The sequence below is a fragment of the Podarcis erhardii genome, assembly GCF_964252035.2.
Source record: "Podarcis erhardii genome assembly, chromosome: 6".
Taxonomy (NCBI): domain Eukaryota; kingdom Metazoa; phylum Chordata; class Lepidosauria; order Squamata; family Lacertidae; genus Podarcis; species Podarcis erhardii.
The window spans coordinates 64568789-64593832 of record NC_138510.1 but is presented as its reverse complement, the minus strand read 5'-3'; the positions used below and the strand labels follow the sequence as shown (position 1 = coordinate 64593832).

The 25044-nt window shown below is 39.7% G+C and overlaps 2 protein-coding genes across 19 annotated transcripts in view; one reads left to right on the top strand and one right to left on the bottom strand.

Annotated features, from left to right (window-relative positions):
* The window catches only part of LRRC7 (leucine rich repeat containing 7), a 196784-nt gene that overhangs the window by 2865 nt on the left and 168875 nt on the right, over nt 1-25044 (bottom strand). For 7 of the 12 annotated variants that reach the window (XM_081867115.1, XM_081867128.1, XM_081867124.1 and 4 more), the window contains one exon: nt 24697-24787. In XM_081867115.1, the coding sequence (XP_081723241.1) occupies nt 24697-24787 (91 nt within the window). Of the gene's footprint in view, nt 1-18993; nt 24788-25044 lie in introns of those variants that run through there. The other 5 variants (XM_081867130.1, XM_081867129.1, XM_081867119.1 and 2 more) reach the window with 3 other exon arrangements.
* Nucleotides 1-25044, top strand: part of LRRC40 (leucine rich repeat containing 40) — a 33152-nt gene that overhangs the window by 7427 nt on the left and 681 nt on the right. For 2 of the 7 annotated variants that reach the window (XM_081867201.1, XM_081867198.1), the window contains exons 7-15: nt 506-678; nt 1273-1363; nt 1468-1513; nt 5303-5414; nt 6617-6724; nt 8277-8387; nt 9775-9852; nt 12326-12511; nt 14175-15612. In XM_081867201.1, the coding sequence (XP_081723327.1) occupies nt 506-678; nt 1273-1363; nt 1468-1513; nt 5303-5414; nt 6617-6724; nt 8277-8387; nt 9775-9852; nt 12326-12511; nt 14175-14280 (1011 nt within the window). In that variant the 3' untranslated portion in view covers nt 14281-15612. Of the gene's footprint in view, nt 1-505; nt 679-1272; nt 1364-1467; nt 1514-5302; nt 5415-6616; nt 6725-8276; nt 8388-9774; nt 9853-9948; nt 11291-12325; nt 12512-12709; nt 12754-14174; nt 15613-25044 lie in introns of those variants that run through there. The other 5 variants (XR_014157794.1, XM_081867200.1, XR_014157793.1 and 2 more) reach the window with 5 other exon arrangements.

The window sequence follows — 25044 nt, the reverse complement described above, 5'->3', positions numbered from 1 at the left end:
TCTTCTTCTTCTTCTTCTGGCTGAGTTCTGTACAGCTTAGTAAGTGAATAAAATAGCAACTCTAATGACTTAAGTTTCTACAAGGTAACTATAGACCAGCTATATGTCCAACAGGTTGATCGCGATCGACAGGTTGATACCTGAATGATCGCTGTTGATTGTGGTCGACCATGGGCTCCCTTATGATCACTGGCTCTGCCCCTGCTGTTGTCGGAAAGTATTGCTGCTCCTGCTTGTTATTAGCGGAGCAACTGTAGTCTCACCTAAAAAAAAGATCAACAAATTTGGTCTCTCCCCCTAGTGGGTAGATTACTGTCAGTTGTTTTATACTGAGAGTAGATCACCGTCTCTAGGGAGTTGGACGTGTGTGCTGTAGACTATCTGCTTAAAAAACTCTAAATTCAATAAATATGTAAAAATACGACTCTTGCCTCCTATGTAATAGATTAACCTTGATATAGAATTGATAGATTATGCAATTTATTTATTTTTAAAATTCTTCTAGGAGTTGCATGTTGGTGAAAATCAGATTGAAGTGTTAAAACCTGACCATCTGAAACATCTGAATTCTTTGTGTGTATTGGAACTAAGAGATAATAAGCTAAAATCGCTGCCTGATGAAATAACCCTGTTACAGGGGTTAGAGCGACTAGACCTATCCAACAATGATATTAGTAGGTAAGACTAATGGCATTATTTAGAGTGACTGGGGCAACCCAGCCAAATGGGCGAGGTAGAAATAATAATAATTAGTTGTCTTCCTTAGTTTGGAGCAAGTTTACACTGTTACTGAATTTAAAAGCAAATGCTCAGTCTATACTTTTTCTTGAAATACATTATTATTAATTGGTAAAGTAATATTGAACCATGAATAATGCTCTAATTAACGAGGTTCAGAATGCAGGGGCTTGGATCTTAACCAGTGGTGAAAGTTTCACTAATAGAGTGCTCCCGTCAGCAAAAGTGGGGGGAGGCATCTTTCACTGATTTCCGCGTACCCACAAGAGGGGTGTCCACATGAAATTCTGCACTGGATGATTGGGGAAATCATTCAGACTAGCAGGAGAAGTGGCATGGATGTACCTGTGAAAATTGCCTTTCCCATCCCTTTTGCCAGGGGGATTCTCAACTAGATATTTTCTTATCAGTGAATAGAAGGAGCTGGTGACTGTTTGCACTTAGTAGTTTGGATCCAAGCCTGAATAACAACTGAGCATTGCTTCCACCTTTTGGCTTTGAGGTTGTTTATAAAGAGAACTCTTCTCTCTGCAGCCTTCCTTACAAGCTAGGAAACCTGTCTCAACTGAAGTTCTTGGGGCTGGAAGGAAACCCTTTAAGGACAATCCGAAGGGATATTGTACAAGTAAGAGCATAATTTACGTACTGTCTTGAGTTGTTTCTACCCCTTAAGATTCAAAAGATGCAAGTGGTTGACAATTTTTTTGTGCTTTTATTCTTCCATTTCAGAAAGGGACGCAAGAAATTCTGAAATACCTTAGAAGTAAAATACAAGGTAAAAGTTTTCTTTGTGAGCATAAGGTTACAGTTAAATCAACTCTTGGACTAGCTAGATTAACTCTTCACGATCTTGTTATGTCTAGAAATCTATTTGTTCACACCTGGTTGCTTCCATATCTTCTCTCTTCCAAGTCCCACATAAGAGATGGTTTCCAGTATGTATCAGAATGAAGTACATCCCTTGTTATATAAATTCTTACATAAATAAATTCTTACATAAATAAATTGAAAACTCTTGCTCAGTGTTAATAGAACAGTGGCAATGTCCAGAGGGTAGCACCTTAAAGACCAACTAAGTCAGTTCTTGGTATGAGCTTTCGTGTGCATGCACACTTCTTCAGATACACTGAAACAGAAGTTTCCAGACCCTTCTATATAGTGAGAAGGTGGGGAGGGGTATTACTCAGAAGGGTGGTGGGAATGGGTGATTGGCAGATAGCTGTGATGAGCCTGTTGACGACTCTTAACGACTGCAATAGGTCTTACAGGAAAAAGCAAGGGGTGAAAAGGTGAAAAATGGCTTTGTCATGTATAATGAGATAAGAATCCAAGGTCTTTGTTCAGACCAGGTTTTTCCATGGTTTTGAGTTTGGTGATAAGTTGTAATTCAGCAGCTTCTCTTTCCAGTCTATTTCTGAAATTCCTTTGTAGTAAAACAGCTACTTTGAGATCTTGTATAGAATGTCCTGGGAGATTGAAATGTTCTCCTACTGGTTTCTCTGTCTTGTGATTCCTGATGTCCGATTTATGTCCGTTTATTCTTTGGCGTAAGGTCTGGCCTGTTTGTCCAATATAGAGAGCTGAAGGACACTGTTGGCATTTTATGGCATATACAATGTTAGACGATGAGCAATTAAATAGTCCCGAGATGGTATGTGTGATGTTGTTGGGGCCAGTAATGGTGTTGTCCGGGTGTATGTGGCAGCAAAGTTGGCATCTGGGTTTATTGCAGGCTCTGGTGCCAGTGTCCGTGTTGGGTCTGGTTGTAGTATTATTGTGGGTTAGGAGTTGTTTAAGACTGGGTGGCTGTCTGTAGGCAATGAAGGGTCTTCCTCCCAAAGCTTGAGAAAGAGAACTGTCATTGTCCAGGAGAGGTTGTAGATCTCTGATGATGCGTTGTACTGTTTTAACTTGGGAGCTGTATGTGATGACTAGAGGTGTTCTGTTATTTTCTTTTTTGGGTCTGTCTTGCAGCAAGTTCTCTCTGGGTATCAGTCTGGCTCTGTTGATCTGTTGTCTAACTTCATCTGTTGGGTATTTTAGTTCTAAAAAGGTTTGCTGTAGATCTCTTAGGTGAGAGTCTCTGTCTGTAGAATTGGAACAGATGCGGCTGTAACGTAGTGCCTGGCTATATACAATGGACTGTTTGGTATGTTTGGGATGGTAGCTAGAGGCATGTAGATATGTTTGTCGGTCAGTTGGTTTACGGTATAAGGTGGTGTCTATGTGTCTATGTGCCCATCCTGTATTTTTATGGTGTCTATGTGTCTATGTGCCCATCCTGTATTTTTATAGTAGTGTCCAAAAAATGTATTTCTTGCATAGATTGATTCATTGTTAGGTTGATTGTGGGGTGAAAATCATTGAATTTCTGGTGGAAGGTGTCCAGGGTCTGTTGACCATGTGTCCAGATGATAAAAATATCGTCAATGTATCACAGGTACAAGAGAGGTTTGAGTGGGTAGGAGTTTAGGAAACGTTGTTCTAAATCTGCCATGAAGATGTTGGCATACTGTGGGGCCATGCGGGTGCCCATTGCTGTGCAACACGGCTACCTATCTGTAAATGTCCAGAGGAATCACTTGTTGACTAGGTACCAGCTTAATAGTTTACTACAGTGGTACCTTGATTTAAGAACTGCTTAGTTTATGAACAAGTTGGATTAAGCTGCAAACCCGGAAGTATGTGTTTTGGTTTGTGAACTTTGCCTTGGAAGCAGAACATGTTCTGTGTTCGATTTGTAAAATGAGTCCCCCACTGCTATGGGAAAGCATGCCTTGGCTTAAGAACGCTTTGGTTTAAGAATGGACTTCTGGAACAGATTAAGTTTGTAAGCCAAGGTACCACTGTATTTCTTTAAAATGGACATGAAGGTGGAAGATGCAAAGATAGCAATTGCTACATTTCCTACAGCTAGCTCTGAATGTTGAGCATGACAGTCCCCTGCACTACATAGCAAACTGCCTTAGAATCTAGAGGAATTTTTTGCAGCAGTTTGTGATGCAATAGTTTGCTTTTCCAAGGAAAAAAAGGAAAAAAATATAAGTTGTGGATATGCTTAAGGTCACTCTCTGGATTATCACACATGACTTCAGTATTGAAGAACACTGGGAATTTATAAATTGTACCCTCCCAAAATACATTCACCAATAATTTTTGTATTACTAAGATTTATAATCCAAATGATATTAAGCCCCAATGAGTAGGCTTAGATGACTGGGTAACTGGGAATTAAGAATGACATTTCTGACTGAAGGTGATAACTTGCTTGTGTTCCTTTACTTAATAAGGAAATAGCCGCATACTTAATTTTGTACACATGCTTAAAAGCATTTGAAAATGTTTTATTGATTTCAGATGAAGGGCATAATTGCAAGTAAATGTGTTCACGTCTGAGCACTAAGGCTGCTTTCTCCCTTGGTGCTGCATTTAAATTTAAATTTATGGCTCTAAACATAAATACATTGAGAAAGAGAGAATGAATCTTAACTGTTTGTGCCAGAGGATTTTGAGACAAGTGCGTAATAACTAGCTGGTGATGGCACTTGAAAGGTCTGGCTCTGATATAATTTGAAAATAATTCCTTAGCTATATTTTGTATGTATACAGTGGTATCTCGGGTTACATACACTTCAGATTACAGACTCCGCTAACCCAGAAATAGTACCTCGGGTTAAGAACTTTGCTTCAGGATGAGAACAGAAATTGTGCTCCGGTGGTGCGGCGGCAGCAGGAGGCCCCATTAGCTAAAGTGGTGCTTCTGGTTAAGAACAGTATCAGGTTAAGAACGGACCTCTGGAACGAATTAAGTACTTAACCCGAGGTAGCACTGTAAAAGTTAGGTGGTAGAACTAATGAACCTGGGTTACAATACAGACTTAACTGCCAATATATTTCATAGTCAGGTTTTTAAAGACATGTTCCAAAATTGATCGGGAACTGTATCAGCCACATGTGATCAGAGCATTTTCTCTGTGTCATTTGTATAGCTTCCTCTTAAATAAATTAAAATTGTATTGCAGCCAAGTTTTTAGGCTATATAATTACAAAGTTATTTTCCTGTAACACCCTGTACAATTCTTTGCCATTTGGCAACGCTTGAACAGATTGACTTACAAATGCAATCCAAAAATGGTTCACTTAAAGCCACTTGCTCCATTGGTCTTGATATATTTAAGGAATACAAATTTCTATGCCCTAAGTCACTGATATAGATAGAACTGGATAAAACTGCAGTCCAAAATACCTTCTTACATTTGGAAGAAATATTGATATTCCCAGCCTTTTCAGACTTTCCAAAGAACAAGCCTGAGAATCTTCTAGATCCGTTATATGAAATATTTTGAACAGAGTCTTCATTAATTATCCTTGTGTCTGAATGAAGCAAACTTCATCTGCTGTGAAAACTCTTAATTTGATGATGTTCAGACTCCAAAGTGGGTAAAATTGAAATGAAAAATCATCCTAACTACTTGGCTACATTTTTAAAAATCTTCTTCAGATTTTTGCAGATTCTCATGTTTGTAAAATATTAAACATATATACTTACTTTTGCTTTCTTTAGATGATGACATAAGTGGTCCAAATGGAGAATTTCCTGTGACAGCAATGACTCTGCCAAGTCAGTCAAAAATTAATCTGCATGCTATAACTGCATTAAAAACATTGGACTATAGGTAAGAGAATTTTAAGCTTATCAGCTCTAGACATATACTGTATTAGCCTGAATATAAGCCTCACTTTCCCCCAAATTCCGACCATGAAAAGTTAAAGTGCGGCTTAAATTCACGACCTTACAAAAGTTGGCTTTTACGATATCACTGCTGAAACAGACATATGGTAAAACAGAACAGGTGTGAGTGCCTGTGGAATTTTAAGGGAGCAGCTTATATTTGGGTGTTGTCTCCCCCCGCCCATGAATTTTAAAGGTGTGGCTTATATTCGTTTGCGGCTTATATTCAAGCCAATACAGTAATTAAAAACAAATATAATGGGCAGAATCCAGCAAAGTTGTTCTGTTTTTATTTACACAATGGAACTTCCCTCTCTCCCCCTCTGTGCCCTCTCCAGATCTGCTCCAAAGGGTTTTGGGGAACCTCCAGAACAGATTTAGAGGGTGCCTGGGGAGAGGGAGGGGAACTTACATTGTGCAGACTGAAGTCCTTGTGCTTACAGAACTACTTTGTTGGATACCATGTGATGCATCCTTGATAGAGCAAATGGCACTGGTGCAGTTTTAATGAGGCCACCCCTTAATCGTGAGTGAAAGAAAGTTCCACAAAAAATACCTGTTTTTTACTTCTTTATTGAAACTTCTAATATTTTATATTCTTTGATGTTTCCTTACAAACAGGCGGTATATAAATTTTGCTAAATAAATAAGTCAGAAATGGCTCACTTAGTGGGGTAGAGCCACAGTGCTAGGTTCCCAGCAGCAGCACTTTCCAGGGGTATCTAGGTGGAGGAGAGATTGGCTTCACAGATGCACCCAAATATCCCCAATCAGGTACTGCACTATTAAGTTTAAAAGGCTCTCAGAATGGCTTACGTAAGATCAGTAACAAACCAGACAGTACTACCTATGCACAGGATTTCATTCTAAAAGTGTCTTTGGATTAGTATTGTTGAGGTTTTTTAGCTGGAGTTGCAAAGATTATAAAAACTCTAATGCATCTTTCCTTTTTAAAAATGCTGTCTCCTTAGGATACAAGGATCTGGCTTTCTAACCATGTTTTATTTTGATATTTGAGTACAATATAATTCATTTTGCAACATGACTCTTAAAAGTACAGTGCCTTTCCTATTGGAGTTCTGGCCAACTGATAATGTTGTTATCCTTCTATTAAATAATATGACTTTTTAAATAAATATTTTTCAGTGAAAAACAGGCAGCTGTAATTCCAAATGAAGTGCTGAATGCAGTTGGAACCAATCCAGTCACTACTGTAAATTTCAGCAAGAATCAGCTGACTGAAATTCCAGTAAGGTACTGTTTCTCCTATAGAAATATTAATTAAACCTTTTTGAGATGGTATTGGGGGGGGGGGACTGGAGTGCAATCACATACACGACTGTACTTTTTGGTAGTGGGGGTGTTGTACTTCTTCATGTGCCCTCTCCTCAAGATGTCTAGAGGATGGAAACATGAGAATGGGTCTTTTTTTGCAATGGCTCCCTGTTTGTGGAATGTTCTCTTCAGGGAGGCTGGCCTGGCACCTTCACTACATATCTTTAGGCACCAGGCAAAAACATTCCTCTATAATGAGGCCTTTCACTGATTATGCAATCTATGGCCTTTTAAATGTATTTATGAGGGGGTTATTGGGGTAAGTTTTTGTTTTTATTATGATATGTATTTGTTTTTAAGTTGTAAACCACCCTGTGATCTTCAGATGAAGGGCAGTATATAAATTTAAGTAATCCATAATAATAATTGTAAGACCTTTCATTGGGGTGGAGGAGGGCAGAGTGGTGTTAACTTGAAAGCAAATAAACCAAGGTTTGGCCTACAGCAGAATTTAGGAAATCACCACAATAGATATACAGACAAGTGACCTGATTTGTACACAACACTAAACCATAGTTGAGTGTTATGTGAAGGGGAGAAGAGTTACAGCAGAGTTTACTTTTACTTTTAAAGAATCCCAGCTTAACTCTACATATGAACGTAGGGGCAGTGGCGGAGCTTCAGGCTCTGGCATCAGGGGGCAGAGAGCAGGCGGGGTGTGATGCGCATCCTGGGGGCAGGGCGCCCAGCGCAGGGAGGGCAGCCATGATGGCACCCCACAGGGATCACACTTCTGGGGACGGGGCGCTCCCCCCACATTCCTCTTCCTCCGCCAGTGCCTAGGGGTCTGATTTAAAACAAACTCTGTTAAGTTTTATAACAACCCAGATAGATGGGTAGATAGATAGATAGATATTCGTGTGTGTGTGTGTGTATCTATGTACATACTGTACTGTATATATAAAAACTAAGCCATGGTTCTCTAAAAGTAAACTATTGTACACTTTGGCAAAATTATTCTCCTAGGCACATGGGATGTGAAGAGTGGAGTGCAGGTGTGTCCACATTGTTTTAAACCATGGTTGAGAGTTGCATGTGAATGTGGCCCAATATTTCTGACACTGGCTTCTTCTAACAAACCATAGTTTAAACAAGAGGAATCCAACATGATGCCCAACAGATGTTATGGACTAGAACTCTTACTATCCTTGGCCATTGGCCATGCTGGCTGGAGGTGATGGGACTTGTGGCCCACAACATCAGCTACCGCTGGTTTAAAGTAAGCAGAGTTCCCAATTCAGACTTAGTGAGTTAGTTTGAACCAGGAAGCAAGTATTTTCATATTGTGGCTGAGGCCTATCTAAAGCTGACCTAGGGCCCATTGGTGGGTCCTGCCCCAGTGTTTGAGCGAAACTAATAGAAAGTTACACAGTGGTGAATACAATCTGGTCTAATCTGATATTTTGAAATAGCACGAAACAATTGATGAGATCAATTGCTTTTTTTCTTTTTTTTTACAACTGGGCTTCAGAATTGTGGAACTAAAAGAATCAGTCTCTGATATCAATTTTGGTTTCAACAAGCTCTCATCTATTTCTCTGGAGCTCTGTATGCTTCACAGACTGACACATTTGGATGTTAGGTAGGTGATTACTTAAACCTTTGTTTATACAACATTTTTGAAGGGAATTTGTAGTTTCCCTTAAAGATTTTCCGCTTGATTAATCCTGACAGTTGAATGTTAGGCAATGTAGGTAGGTGTTTTGTTTTTTTAAAAAAAAATGCACTGTATTTGTATTCAAGTGAATCCCAGAGCAGCTTGCAAACAGCAATGAACATAACAGCAGAGCATCCCAGTTACAACACAAACACAACCATTTCAGTGCCTGAGCTATTAAAGTTGACCCTACCAAGCAGGCCCATGCAGAGCTTGTCTGAGGCCCAGACCAGAGTCTTGTTAGAATACAGTTATAAACCCGAAAAAGAAAAAGAAAAAGCAGCTGGTCCCTGACAGGACCCCCATTTGGCTTAACCCTCTGAGGCCAGGGGCAAGTGTATCTGCTGCCCGCCCCCTGAATGGGTCTGCTACCAAATAATACAATATATAATAATTTATTGTAATCTATAAAGCAATGTTAATAAAACAGTAGCTAAAAAGTAGGCTAAACTTTTTTACATTCACCCATACCCTACTTCTTCCATTCAGTACAGGTAACTTGCATCTTATGAGCCCTTACAGCAGAGCTTTCAAAACTTTTCATATTGGTGACACACTTTTTAGACATGCATCATTTTGCAATCCATTAATTAAGTTATACTAACAAACCAGAGGTTAAACTAACCCCTTTCCAGCCCCTGGAAGAGCACAGGAAGTGTTCGCACAACACACTGACACACTGCAGCTGACACACTAACGTGTTGTGACACAGTTTGGAAAGTTCTGCCTTACGGTGAGGCTTTCAGAAGGCAGTGTGAGGGCTCTGGCCCAGAGCCTTCATACTGCCTTACCAAAGCCAAGTAAGCCCACAGTAGCAGCTTTGTGCAGCTTGAGGGAGCATAAATAAATGGTGAATGGCCTCTCCATTTATTTATCCCCCCCGCCCCCTGCACAAAGTTGCAGTTGTGTAAGTTAAGTTACACGTTAAGTTGTGAGGTACCTGTAATATGCATATAACTCTTTTTCCAGATGCTTAGTCTGATGCTTCTCAGAAGCTCACAAGTGGGTCTTAACCCTCCATTTTCTCTGATCTCAGCAACTGGTAGTCAAAAGCATATTGTTCCTGAACATGGTGGTTCTACTGGTACTAATGTGCACTCATCATATATGTTGATTTATATGTAGGGTACATAATTTCCTATACACAAGTGATACTTTGTCATGGGAATTCACAATAGAATAGGTACCAACAGTTCTGCTTCCTTATTGAGACAAATGAATCTAAATCTTGTATTTGAAAATGGTTCAGTTAAAATAGCAACTTTTAATAAAAAATAATAGTTGGTGTATTTGGTTGCTTTTTTCAACTTAGAAATAACATTTTGACATCTCTGCCTGATGAAATGGAAGCACTGACAAAACTGCAAATAATTAATCTTGCCTTTAACAGGTAAGTGGTCTTGTAGATAACTTTACCAAAATTGCTAAATACATGGTCGGTCTTTTGTCTTAGCTTTGTAGTATTACAGGACATCCCTATTCCTAGGATCTACAGTAGGCTTCTGCTTTTAGAACTTCACTCAAAAAATCTGCTTGCCTCATCAGTGTCCTGTTGGAAGAGGAAACTTCTCTCTCACTTCAGCTTAAGTCACGTGTGGGGAACCTGTGGCGTTCCAGATGTTGTTTTCTTATGAATGAACTGCTTCCTGAAGTGATTTTAACAATAAAAACATCAACAATGAAAACCATATCAAAGCAAATACAAATATAGATTGGAATAAACATCCTCCTTAAAAGGAAGGTCTTCAACAGGTGCCAGAAAGACAATAGCGATGGCCAGTGCTTTTTTTCTAGAAAAAGAGGTGCTGGTAATCACCATGAAGTTGTTGCAGTAAGTGCTTCACTTTTTAACAACAACAAAAAGAGAGTTGACGGTACTGTGTACCCTTGACGGTACTCTGTGTACCCCGTGGGGCGGGGAGGGAGCACTGGCGATAGCTCCTGTCTGTTATTTAATGGAAGGAATTTCAAAGAGTAGGCACTGTCACTCTAAAGGCCTGACTCCTACATCAAAGAAAACAGAAATGGTTTCTGACAGAGACCCTATTTTGCAGAGCTCAGTATTCAGTTGGGTGTTTATTTTGGTTTTATTTATTATTACATTTATACCCCTCCTTTCCTCCAAGGAGTACAATATGGTGTATGTGATTTCCCCACTCCTCATTTTATTTTCCCAACCACCCTGAACTGTCAAGATGATGGCAGAAAAAACAGATGACCATCTGAGATTGTACCATGTGCAAGCCATAGCCAAGTTGCACATCATTGTGCAGAAAACTGGAGTTCTTTAAGCCAGTTAATTGAAAATGGTGAGAAAAGAGAAGCATCTATGCATTTTCAATAGTTATGGGTGAAGCCTCACAAAATTAGAAAAAGGACAAGCCCATCTTGTAATTTCATACAGCAGTGTAATTCCAATCCACCCTCTGCAAGGACACATCCAACTCCTCATGGACTCATAAGGTAACTCATTCATTCATTCATTCATTTCAAAACTGTTAACTGTTTAAAAGGACCAGTTACCCTTGTAAATCCTTCCACTTATATGCATCTAGGGGAAAATACCTAAAGTGAAAGAAAAGGCATGCTTTTGAATCCTTACAAAAAAGTTGCTGAGGGAATTAGTGTTTATACATTTATTTGACTGTGCCCCTCTAGGTGCTGTTGCCTTGGAAACATTCCCCTGACCTTTTATGCCTTGGGAGAGTCAGCTCTCTAAAGAGAAACATTTTGAACCTGAAATTCTAGCACTGTCATGAAGGCAGGGAATGAAAAAGGCAGGAAAACTCATCAGTTTAGCAACACCAAAAGGGATAGAGAGGAAGAAACACAGTTAAAAAAAACCCCACCAACTCACAAAATACACAATAGGAAAGACACAAGATCAAATAAAGGAAAGTACTTGAGAAGAGAACAGAAGGAGCCAACTGTCACCAACTTCAGGCAGGTTGTCTGGTGAGAGGGATGACTCCTGGAGAAGGCTGCAAAAGGCTTGAGTGGACCATGTTACTTTCAGTAGGAAGCATCTCTATGAAGAACGACAGCCATTATTAGCTGAAAAATTAGAAGCTCCAAATATTGGCTTGGTTCTAGATTTTAGTTGGTTGCACATAGTTTCATTGAAAGCAATTATAGAATCTTTTAGGTTGGAAGGGACCCAAGGGTCATCTAGTCCAACCCCCTGCAATGCAGAAATCTCAGCTAAAGCATCCATGACAGATGACCATCCAATCTCTGCTTAAAAACCTCCAAGGAAGAAGAATCTACCACCTTTCATGGTAGTCTGTTCCACTGCCAAACAGCTTTTACTGTCAGAAAGCTTTTCTAAATGTATTAGTCAGAATCTCCTTTCTTGCAACTTGAAGCCATTGGTTTGAGTCCTACTCTCCAGAGCAGGAGAAAACAAGCATGCTCCCTCCCATTAGATGACAGCCCATGAGATATTTTAAGATGGCTATCATATCTCTGTCTCTTTTCCAGGCTAAACATATCCAGCTCCTACAAGCGCTCCCTGTAAGGCTTAATTTGCAGACCCTTAATCATCTTGGTTGCCCTCTGCACATGTTCTAGCTTGTCAACATCCTTCTTAGATTATGGTGCCCAGAAGTGCACACAGTATTCCAGGTGTGGTCTGACCAAGGCAGAATAGAGTGGTATTACTTCCCTTGATACGGATGCTATACTTCTGTTGATGCAGCCTAGAATAGAACTTAATCTGAATCCAACCCTTGGTTTTGTAAATTAGTTCTCTAAAGACTCCTAATGAACTCAAGTCACTTGTGCAGTGGTTGTATTTACAAATTATATTCTTGGGCAGGTCATTCGTAATTATATTAATGAAGTGTCTCTGGTTTTCTTCATAGATTTAAAATATTTCCAAATGTGCTGTATCACATTCCAACTCTTGAAACAATCCTCCTTGCTAATAATCAGGTTGGATCCCTGGACCCTCTGCAAATAAAGAAGTTGGGCAGGCTTGGTACCCTAGATCTTCAAAATAATGACCTCTTACAAGTACCACCAGAACTTGGGAACTGTGTCAATCTCAGGTGATTAACTTCATGAATTTTGGATAACTTTTTCCTATACAGCATATTCTAGTTGAAAATGTTCATATTTATTCTAGGAAAGACTAAACAAAGCAGTACAAATGTTCATAATGAAATCAATCTCATTTTTGTGTCATCTGACTATTTGAATAGATTAGGTTACAATTTTGAAAATGTGTACTTTTTGGATCTTTTTAGACATTGGTTGAATTGAACAAGATTCTGCTTCCCAGGATTGTATATATATATTGTATTTATATTGTATGTATATTGTATATATATTGTATATATATTGTATATATATTGTATATATATTGTATATATAAGCATGGGTACAATATAACTGAATATTTGAATGAATAGTTTTCCTAACCCTATATGGGATAGAATTCCACAAACTAGATTTGTTAGCAAGCCCATGTTCAAATAAGCTCAGGAGAACCCTGTTTGCAAAACTGCTCATCCTAACTGATGGTCCTAAATAGATGGTGATGCAGTTTTCTTTTCAAGATGCAATGCTGAAATTTTATGCATAAATCAGCGAGTGGTGAAGTGGCTCAACTGTTGAATAAAATAATAATGTGGTATGATGCAGACAGGGAGAATTGATTGAGATGTATTCTCCTCATCCCTTGGTCCCAATTAAGGGATCAATATTGAGTCAGGGGATCATGTATATCTGCAGCATGAACTCCCCCAACCAGGTTCAAGATTTACAATAACACTAGAATTTTAAGCTGGTTTCAAATTCAATGAATTCCATCTACAAAGGTCTGAATAAGAAAAATGTAAAACATTTCCCAAGTGACTGTTTAAGAAAGAGAGTGTCCACCCCCCCCTTGAATTTTAAAGGTGTGGCTTATCTGTGGGTGCGGCTTATATTCAGGCCAATATGGTTTATTTGCCATCTTTCAACCACAACTGGACTTATTCAGGGCAAAATATTATTATCGCTTCATCTGCTTAAAATTTCAACAACACACTAGATTAGTGTTTCTATTCAATCTCTCACAAAGACAATACTCGAATATAAGCCGCTCCCTTAAAATTGGGTTGCAGGCTGAAAATTGCTGCGGTTGGTAGAATTGTAACTCCAAGCCAATTTAAGTCTTTGATCTTGCAAGCCCGCAAAAGCTACTGTACAATCGCTAAAATCGCAAATCACTATTCAATTGCTACAATTCCGCAGCCACTCAAGCTCTCAAATAGGCAATAAAACATTTTTTGTTCCGTTTTACCATATGTCTGTTTCAGCAGCGATATCATAAAAGCCAATTTTTGTAAGGTTGTGAATATAAGCCGCACTTTAACTTTTCACAGTAAGAATTTTTTGGGGGCCTGGGAAGTGCCACTTATATTTGGGCCAATACAGTAAATGAGTAGAGAAGGCTTCCTCAGCCTCATGCCCTCCAGATGTGTGGGACACAATTCCCATAATTCCTGACAATTAGCCATGCTGCTTGAGGCTGATGGGAGTTGGTCTAAAACATTTGGAGGGCACTAGGCTGGAGTAGAGGCATTGCTGACTTCCATTTTAAAATAAATGACACAATAAAATAAAAGTGATAAGATTTTCTCATTTATGAATGGCGATTGTGTGTATGCATGTACATGCGTGCACACACATACAGTAGTCTTAACTGGTTTTTGGTCCTTCTGTTAGGACACTTTTGCTGGAAGGCAATCCTTTCCGGACTCCTCGAGCTGCTATTCTTGCCAAGGGGACAGCTGCTGTGCTTGAATACCTAAGAAGCAGAATTCCTACTTGATCTGTTGTGCTTGGTTTGAACTGAAATGTGTGCAAGATCTTACCTTCTGAAACATGAAGATCGAAGTCCTTATACATGAGAACTATTTGCTTCGTTTAGCATAAGCTCAATGCATATGCTGGGTTCACTTTTTAAGAGCTGTTTCACAAAGGACTCTTACCTTGCATGCCTCCAGTTCAAACGATGCTTGTGTACATACTTGTATGGTGTATGGTAGGTTATTGATAGATGGTTCTATTCGTCCAGCAGCAGTTCCCCTGATCATGACATGATTGTAAAAATACTGCTATCATCTAGGCATTATTGATAGCTGTATCCATGTACCCATCTGGTCTCTTCTTAACCCACATATTCTATATGAACAGGTGCTGTACGTTACCCAAAATTGGATATGGTTAGAATTCTGCTATTGTGTTAATTTTTAAAAAATCCTGTTCTAAATTTCCTTTTCTTTTAGCTAATTTTAAGGTCACCAAAAAAGGGCTGCCCCCAAAATAAAATAAATGCAGATCTTGATTTGCATAATATGAAGCATTTGCACCAAGCGATTGCCTGCTGAAGAATTATGGTGCTGACTTAATCACTAATGAATTGGCACATTTATCAAAATAGTACTTGAAAATAAAATTCAAATTATATATCAAATGATCAGTTTCATAAATTTAACCAAATGACTTAGTGCAACTGTTTACAAATGCCAGAAATGTTTAGAAAAACTCTGCTGTGTGGAACATCACAAATATTGGAATATTTTTTTCTGTTGTTTTACAATTAATACTTGGTTGTGTGTGTGCCTTGCAGTTATTCAAGATGCTAGTTTGCCAAAATGAGCAGTTTCCATTTATTTTCCTTTTTTAAATGTTATTGCTATTAAGAGCTGCTTCTTTTTGAAGATGCCCTACTTGTGTAAGGATAGCTTAGGATGAAGACACATGGCCTGGGTCAGCTGTGAACACCACACACATGAATTTTCTCCTTTCTTTGCAAAAAACTGTGAAACTGGGAGTTGGAAAGGAGGAGGCATGTAGCTGCACCAGAGTACGATCTATTATATGAAATTCTTTTAACTCTAAAACTGTTCACCCATGCAGCCCCGCTTTCAGATTAAATTTTTAAGACTTGTAAAACTGGAATCTTTTTGGAAGAGGGTTATTGATGTGAATTTCCCTGATCTGTTCTTAATTTGGGACAGCCATGCCTAAACCCTTAAATGTGTTGTCCTGGTCTTGCTTTTGTGTTTTTAATAATCTGTTGGGAACCACCCAGAGTGGCTGGGGAAACCCAGCCAGATGGGCGGGGTATGAATAATAAATTATTATGATTATTATAGTAGCCCCTGTGTTGAGTTATGTATAATTAGAAGCATATATACACTATTGCCCATAAGATATTTTCCTTTTCCCCAAACTTTGGATACAGTTATGAAAGCCATAGTCTGCACCCAATGAGAGACTAGTGCAGGGGTGATTAACCTGTTTTTGGAACAAAACTCCCATCACTTCTGACCATTAGCCATGCTGTTTGGGGCTAATAGGAGCTGGAGTCCAGCATCATCTAGAAGGCCACCAGTTAGCTGTCCCTGGTCTCATTGCTGTTGTGATCTAGCAACTGCCCGTGCCACCTTCCCTTACTTAAAACATTTCCAGAAAGCGTGTTCTCCTTCATGGAGAGCACGTGTTGCGGTGGGGTCTGCTGAGCCACCCCTCTGTTACCAGGCAGGGTCTCTAAAGATGGCATGGGGCAGTGATTGGTTCACTGGGTTGCTGGGGTAAAACTTATGTTGCAATTTTGGTGGGAGGGGTAAAATGTTTAAATACTCTGCACACAGCCTGGAGCTTTCTCTTTGCTGTGTGCAACGGATCACCTGGAGCACTGGACCGTCTGGAGGACAGTGGAGCGATCTTCTCATTGTCTCATTGGTTACATTTCTTTATTTTCCCCTTCTTTTTAATCTTCTCTAGTCCCTTAATTAATTTAATTCCCCCCTTTTTTCCCCGTTTGATTTCCCACCCCACCCCTTACCCTGCCCTTTGGGAAGATTCTCGCTGTACCTGTGAGCGCTGCCTGTGCATAATCCTCCTGGGCTTGCCTTTCCCAATAGGGAGAGAGCCCCCATTAGGGGCTTTCTTTTGCAAAAAGGTTTTCCCCATTTTCGCCTGTTTAATTGTGGGGCTAGTCAGGGCTGTTCACAGCTTACCTGAAATCACTTTCATTTATAGTATCCCCATAGGTTGGCTTTATTTTGGGTGCGTGCAGTGCTGTTGGCCAAATTTTAATCTAGCCTTGGGCGGGAGCACTATTTTGAGTTCCTTTAATATTGCAATGAGACAAAAAAGGCAGAGAGCAGAAGCAGGGAGGCCTGCACGGCCTGCACATATCATTCAAGCCTAAGCCTGCTACAGTTAGCAGTACAGTAAATTGTTAAGTTTCTGTGACATGTGACTCATTCTCTCTATTAAGAATGTATCTGTTTGTTTGCAGGCTCACTTGTTGCTAATGTATATCTTAGGCAGACAGAGTGGAGCCAGAGGCTCTCTGTGCCTCCAATGAGCACTCTTTGTACGCTCTTTAACTGTGCTGTTTCTGAACAAGTTTATTTTCTTCAAGTTTGTTTTCCCCTGATAGTGGCGACTGCCGTTTTAGAGACGAGCCATTGTGGCTTAGTGGCTAGAGTACAGGACTAGGACCTGGGAGACAGGGTTCATACCCCCCACTTAGCCATTGTTATAACAAAGCAAAACAAGCTGCTCCTTTTGGACTATTTTGTTGCTGGGTAGTTTGGCCCATTTGTGTTATTGCTCCCAAAAAGAACTTTGGGTTTATTGAGGAGGTGCTTCCCTCTAAAGGGCAAGCAGGGGTACCTGGACAGGCAGTGGGCTGCCTTGAGTTTGTTATCTCATTGGAAACATTTATGTCTGGCCTAGCAGGTGATCCTAGGGCTTGGCCCTCTTGGCCCTAGAATTTGATGGCCTCTGGCAGCGTTTCTGGCCTGAATAGCGTCCCCATGTGGTGCACAAAGCATTGGTTTCACCTGTTCCTCACATTGTTTAGGTTTTTCTTTTTGCAGACTATGACAGGGCCTTTGCAGATGCTTGCCTCTCCTGCAGAGGATGACTTGCTGATGCCCCAGGTGCCTTCTTCCAGAAGGAAGCGTCTTCAGAGGCAGGAAAAAGCGGAGCAGGGATGATGCTTACACCTCCTTGCAGGTAAATCATCTCTGGGCTCTGATGATGATTCAGACATCACCTTGGACCTCTCCAGGGGTCAGGGTGAGGCTGTTCCGGGTCTTTAGGGATCATCCTGGATAGCTCAGCTGGTCGGTAATGCCTAGGTTGCAGGATTAGTCCCTGTATGGGACAGCTGCATGCTCCCTCATCACGCTACCCGGACACTGAGGTCCAGCGCCGAGGGCCTTTCTGGTGGTTCCTTCACTGTGAGAAGCCAAGTTAGAGGGAACCAGGTGAAGGGCCTTCTTGGAAGTGGCACCTGCCCTGTGGTACACCCTCCCACCAGATGTCTACTACCAGACTTTTAGAAGACATCTAAGGCTGCCCTGTTTAGGGAACCTTTTAATGTTTGATGCATTATTGTATTTTAATATTTTGTTAGAAGCTGCCCAGAGTGGCTGGGGAAGCCCAGGGTACAAATAGATTTATTATTATTATTATTATTATTATTATTATTATTTTATTATATTGTGGGAGAGTGGACTAGATGATCCTCGGAGTCCCTTCCAACCCCACTATTCTATAAGTGGTAATTCACTATGATGGGAATGTTAGACGCAGGGCTGCCATCATCCCCTCAGCTCGCTAGGATCGCAGGGATGGGGACATGTGGACCACTTGCGCAGCTCCACATTTCAAATGGAAATTCCCTGAGCAATAGAACCGGAAGCTGCTATGCAGGAAGATGGCCCGGTGGCAGCTTTGTTGGGACTTCTTTAGGGTTTCTGGCCAGTGTTGGCCCTGTAAATTTACACATCATGGTGGCAACACAAGGCAGGGCATCTTGCCCTAAACAACCACTCACGGTTTTGTATTTAAATAAAGTTGTGGCCAAAAACCTTAAACAAAAATTAAGTGTGCGTTGTGAGTTATTTGGGGGGTGGCTTGGGGACCTCGACACACAAGGGAGTATGCTGGCCACAGTGCAATTTAGGCACTGATTGTCCTTGATATTTTGAAGCAAATTACAAAGGTGAATACTTTGAGACTGAAGGTGAGGATGGTGCAGTACTAGCAACAATTCTTGCATACTTGGATCTTTCTAAATATGTCAGTGGCAATCCTTTAGGGCCCCCCCCAGTTGGTTCTACATGTTAACCCCAATCCAGCATAGCGTTTCGTGCACTGAAGCATATGTATCTGTTGGATGGTGGCAGTGGGTTCTTCTAAAGGTTGTAGAGCTTTATGCAGCTGACTGGCTTAATAACATGCTGACAGCCATGCAGTACTAGCAACCATTGTACTAAACCATTCTCTGCAAGTCCAAACCCCTAGGTAGTGAGAACTACTTGAAAAGCTGACAGCGTCTTTTTATGTTGGCGAATGCATTTCTAGTTCTGCACTTCTGATGCACTTGGACTGAGGAAGCAAAATAATAATAATAAGAGACCTGGCAAAAAACTTGGTGTTGTTTCTATGAATTAGCAAAAGTGAAATAGTTGTCTTAAAAAAAAAAAAGTAATTGCAAGACTCCCGCACAAAGTACTTACAATAAGGTGCCTTTATTTATACAATAGACTTTTTAATATATTATTCAAAACACTTTTTTTAATACTGAAAAAGGTTGAGTACATCAAAGCCGAAAATGGCTCTGCTATACGCTGCACAGCATTGTTTGAGTCCCTGTATTCTTTTTATGTACAGAAAGCATCTGCAAAATGCATTCTAGACACAATATGCACCTTACCAATTAGTGTCAATACACAAATTAAAATGGGAGCGATACCACCTGCATGTGCAAATGAAAGATAATTGATTTCACTGAATCAATAGATTTAAAATATAGCTTTAAAGTACCTTTTTGCACGTAAAATGAAGCAGCTTCCAAGTTCAGTAAATCTGTATACTGCAAAGACATTGAAATACATTCACAATCTATGTTCATAGAGTAGTAAGTGGTTCTTCATTCAGCCATATTTACAATGATATTGTAATTAAACTGAAAAGTACAGTTCTTCATATAGCAATCTTTGTAACACATACAAAAATGACAGTTCTGTATATAATTTAAGCTCAAAATCACAATTTTCTCAAAATATTAATTACAATACAGCTATCTCTATAATTAAACATGTGTTTTATAAAATGGTAAAATTTGTAATAAAGTAAGTTGTTTTTGACTTGATTACAGTACTCACAAGTAGAAAAATGTAACTTAATAAGTCTTTGTCTTGCCCAGTGTTAAGCCACCTAAGCTAGCAAAGAGGCAGGAAAGGCCCCAGTTTATAAAAATTCAGCCTCTTGTGCTGAACTGGTGTGGCTTCTTGATGTTAAGAATAAAAGCTTTTACAAGAGGGCATGAAAATTCTAGATGGAGTAAAATGGTGTGTATTATACATGTTTTGTGTTTGACTTAATGCGCATCTGAAAAGTTCAAAAAGACTAGTAAGGACGACTCATTCTAAAAGTCTGAGTTAAAATTCTGCTATTGTATAGAGCGTTAGAAATCTGGCTATTAAAAATGTGTGTGCTGAGGAAAACTAGGCTTTGCCTTTGGGTGTCAGTATTGGGCTGCGCAAATATGACTACCATTGTTGTTGAGCATAGCAAAAACTGCCCTTGTTGTTCATTAACCCACCTTCACTACATGTGAATCCAATCCAAATTACTGGTTTAGAAATAGATTTTCTTATTATCTCATACTTGGAACACAATGCAATAATGAAGACCATGAGCAAAGGAAAAAATGGAACTGAAAATATTCAACAGCAATTCCTAAAGGAAGAAAAAATGTTTTGTGAAAGTGTAAGCCACTATTTGAGTTCCATCTTAATTTTGCCCCAAAAGTACATGAAAACTGTAAACATGGAAAACCCGAATCAGTGTTACTAAACACTCTTGCTGTTGACAATGATACATTCTGAACATTAGCAGGGAGGTGAGCAGATTAGCATTTTGCTTATATTTCTGTGATTTGCTTGATTATTTCTTAGAGAGGCATGTATTGCAGTCAGACACAGAACTCAGTACACTCACAAGTTAGCTGTGTACAATGCTGAAACTACTGGTTTTAGTTTGGTAAATGGGTAGGCACTGCTGCTGCAAGAAAGGGAAGCAGAGAGTGGTAGGATAAAGAAGACTATCCTTTGTGGAACATAGCTTTCATTCCAGATATCCTAGGCACAAGGTTTATAATAGGTTTTTGTTTTTAAATTAACTACTGTTCCATCTTTTATTTATAAATTGGTCACAAGCAGGGCTTTTTCCCCAGCCAGAACTCACTGGAACTCAGCTCTGGCACCTCTCAGGTGGGTGCCATTGCCATCATAAGAGAAGAAGGGAGGCATTCATGGTGAGTTCCAGTATCTCTTTTTCTAGAAAAAAATGGCACCGGTCTCACAGGGCACCATCCAGAGGGACTTGATGCAGCCAATGTAGCTAAGAGGTCTGCCCTTTTTTCGGAAACATTTCTCATCTAGTCTCACTGCACAGCAATTTTTGGGTGAGTTACAACAAAACAGTTTCAAATTCACAATACAGTTACTAAAATGAGGCATAGAGCCAGCCACCTAAAAATAACAATACTGGCATCAGATCTTGCTATGTGCCTGTGTGAATTACCAGATATCTAAAACTTAACAAGATTTAGGTATCATGGGGTGGTGTTGGTTCCAAAATGGAAGCATCATCACTGAGAAAGCGTGTGATGCTTAGATGGGAGATCACATGGAAACAAGATGTATGCTGACTTGAGTTCCACGAGGGAAGAAAGATTAGTGTAGTGGCAAACCCAGTAATAGCAGAAGTTACATTTTGACTACCTATATTTGTAGTCCTAGGGTTTCTACAATTGCTGCAGCATGTGGCTATAAGCAGAACACATGACTTTGAATCTTAAGTATGGTGGTTGCTTGAGTTATCTGGTGGTCATGTGTTATAGCTCATATATAAATTAAAATTTGCATATAGGTAAGAACAATGGTTCCAAACCAAGAAGCTTTTGAATTTATTAATGCATGTAAGAGCAGACGTCTATACTGCAAGAGGCATGGGAGAAAAGCACGATTCTTAAGAGTACTTGCCATCTACCGTTTTTAAACAAATACTTTGAGTTTTTCCCCACAAGTGTATGTCCTGCCTGCCTGCACAGATACATAACAAGTTTGTGTCACTGCCTCCATGAAGTGATGCTCCATACACATTATGTTTTCCTGAACAGCTGTTGTGCTGAATTGAAGGAATGTCAGCTTTTCCCTTTATTTTACTTACAGTGTAGCTCTAATGTGAGAGTTGGTAAATAAACCTTTAAGAACAGTTGCTAACAGAACTGGTGCCATGGCAACCAATGCAGCAGAGTCAAATTCTAAAGAAGTGTAGAATAAATGTCAATTTTTGGATTTCACTGTATTTTTAAATCATTATCCAAAATGAAAACAAATGAATTTTAAAACATAGGATCCCCATCTGGATAGGAGGACTAGTAAGTTTCATAGCATTTGAAGTTTTAGATCATTGACCTGGGATTCAAAGATCACTACAGGCCCATAGCATGCAAAAGCAATAACATCTTATTCTCCATTCTTGCTACGAAACAAAGAGCAAGAACATATGATTCCCTGGCTTCCATGGCAGGTAGATCAACTTTATCCCCACTTGTTAATTAAGCAACCTGTCGTCATTATCTGATTTGATAAAACAGTTGAGCTGAAACCACATTCTGTTTAGTCGTAAGGCTATCCTGAGTTATTTTATGGTTTTATATTTCATTGCCAACTGTCTTGAACCTAGGAGAAGGTGTCATATAAATATTTTAAATAGTTTAATTATAATGTATAGTCAGAAACGTTATTGCTTGTGTAAAGTGCTAAGAGAACTGAATTACGTTAGGGCCAAACCACTTTTAATTAGCTACAGTAATGGTTTTTCTATTGATAAGCAATATTAAGTGATTTGCACACTGTTCCCCTTCATTAACTGTCACCTTGTGGATTAACTCCTACACATATTTCATCAAATAAAGCATGTTGTTCATTAAGAATTTGAGCTGAGCATATTTTTGCAATAGGAGGGTCTGAGCTTGGAACATGGGAAATGACATGGAAGGAGTGCATTGCAGGTTACAAATATTCAGATTAGCTGTGACTGTTCTTTGTATAACCCTAAACCACGTCGCATGATTGTGGTAAAGGTAGAGGTACCCCTGATCCTTAGGTACTTTGATGTGCTTTCAAATTTCTAGGTGGGCAGGAGCTGGGACCGAGCAACGGGAGCTCACCCCGTCATGGGGATTCAAACTGCCGACCTTCCGATCAGCAAGCCCTAGGCTCAGTGGTTTAGACCACAGCACCACCCGCGTCCCTATGATTGTGGTAAGAAAGAGCAAATCCCCTTCTTGCTAATTCATTTCTGGACACAATTCAAAGTTCTGGTAATTATCTTTGAAGCCCTAATAGCAAACATGGTGAACCTTTTTCAAACTGAGGGCTGCGTTATGTCATGGGTAACCTTCCAGGGGCCACATGTTAGTGGCGGGTGGGGCCAGAGGACAAGTGGGCTGAACAAAGGATGTGAGACTTTTGTACACTAGACTACATTCCAGCCATGCAAACCCATGAGAAAGGCAGAGGTTTACACAGGCAGGCACCCACCCACCCACCTTTTTCTCTCCAGACAAGCAAGAGGCCTTAGCACAGCTCAGAGACACATTCTAGTTGGGCAGTGTGTGGCCTAGGGAGAATCTGAGGGCCAAAGAGGTTCCTCATCCCTGCCCTAAAGGATACCTGAGGGACCATCTCTCCCCCTCCTAGGTTGCCTGCTGCCTAAGATTTGCTTTAAAGGCTCCCTTCCATGTCATGTTCCAGGTTGAACATTGAATATTGGATGGGAAGTGGCAAAAAAAGCCACCTCTGTGGTCATACCCACATTATATTACCTCATTATATCATATCTCACTGTATATCTTATGCCTGCTGTGTGGTGCATCTTATCATCATCTTCGGCTGCGCCTGTCTTTGTTGTATTGGTTTATATGGTTGTATTATTTCAAGCTACCCTGAGTGATGCAAATACATATGAAGGGCAGGAGATGAGCTTTTCAAATAATAGTATACACACTGAAGCTCAGTTTTGCATGTGTGAAACCCTCTCCCAGCTCAGGGAGTACCTTAAATTAATCCTGTAAGGCATTGGGTGCTATTCGGTTAAGTTTTACTGAGAATAGATGCATTGAAATCAATGAAAAGGATTAGCTTAGACATTACTACTCTGAGCAAAACAGTTGAACACCACCCATGAAATTTAAAAAGGCAAAGGGAGGAATTCAGTGTCTCACCATTACGTTTGTTCTGTCAGCGCAAGCATTTTTGCTTGCCAGTCAGAAAGATCTCCTCCTCTCCCCCCCCCCCAGCTGATTGGGTGGCCAGAAATAGGGGGGAGCGCTGTTGCACTAGCAGAGCTCATTGCACTGTCTCCTGCTAGTGCAAATATTTAGTTGTATCAGGCCGAAAAGTTTTAAAGTGCAATTCTTTAAATGTCTCCTCAGAAGAAAGCCCCATTAAGTGCAATGGAATTCATTCTCAGGTAAGTGGATATAGGACTACAGGTTAATTTATATATAGATTTCATTTTAAGTGTCTATAAAAATACTATTTAATAATCCATTATATTTGACTTTAGACTTTGTGGGAATTACAATTTTAAATAGTTTTCTTTCTAAAGCCATGAAGAACTTTGAGGCTGTGGCTGGGTACACACACTACCTTAAAAGGGCATGGCTTCCCCCAGAGTATTCTGGGAATTGTAGTTTATCCCTCACAAGGCTATGGGGTAGGTGGGTGTCATGTCTTTTAAAGGTGTGGTGTGCATGCAGCCTGTTTTTTGATGGACGGAATAATTTGTAAATTGCTTGTGTGTGCTTCTGTGTTCTGAAATTACATGACATCTAGAAATAATTAAAAATCATCTTGAAAAAAAGCTGGTACCAACGCACAGAGGCTTACAATGAGAACTAATATGTAATCCCATGGAAGTTACATTTATATAGATATCCCTCCCAATGATCAGTACTAACATATATTATACATTTGGCACTATGTTTGCCATTGGTCCAGCAATTGGCAATTTCCCCCCATATATATATATATATTCATTTATTTATATATATATGTATATAAATTTTTATTTAATTAAACATTAGATCTGGCTAGACATATTTTACTATTTATAAAAAATATTTAGACAGTAAGCTCACGTTGAATAACTAGGTCTACTGTATTCTGGAAACTCTTCAGTAGTAGTACAGCTTTTTCATGTTCCATATGTACAAAACTGTGTCCATTTGCCTGTAACAAACAAAAGAGAAAAAATTATAGCTAGATATCCATTGTGGCTACATGGGAAATACAGCTGTAAAATCAACTGAAATCCTACAAGTGTATAAAAATCAGCTGAAAGGTTATCCCAGTAAAAGCTCCATTCAAATTTTGGTTTTCCAAAAGTCTATGCAACCCCATATTGGTGTGGTCATCTATTGCTCTCTTGTTTATTTCCACCTTATACCAATTTATTTGGGTTTATAATTTTCAGTTTCCAGGGGTCT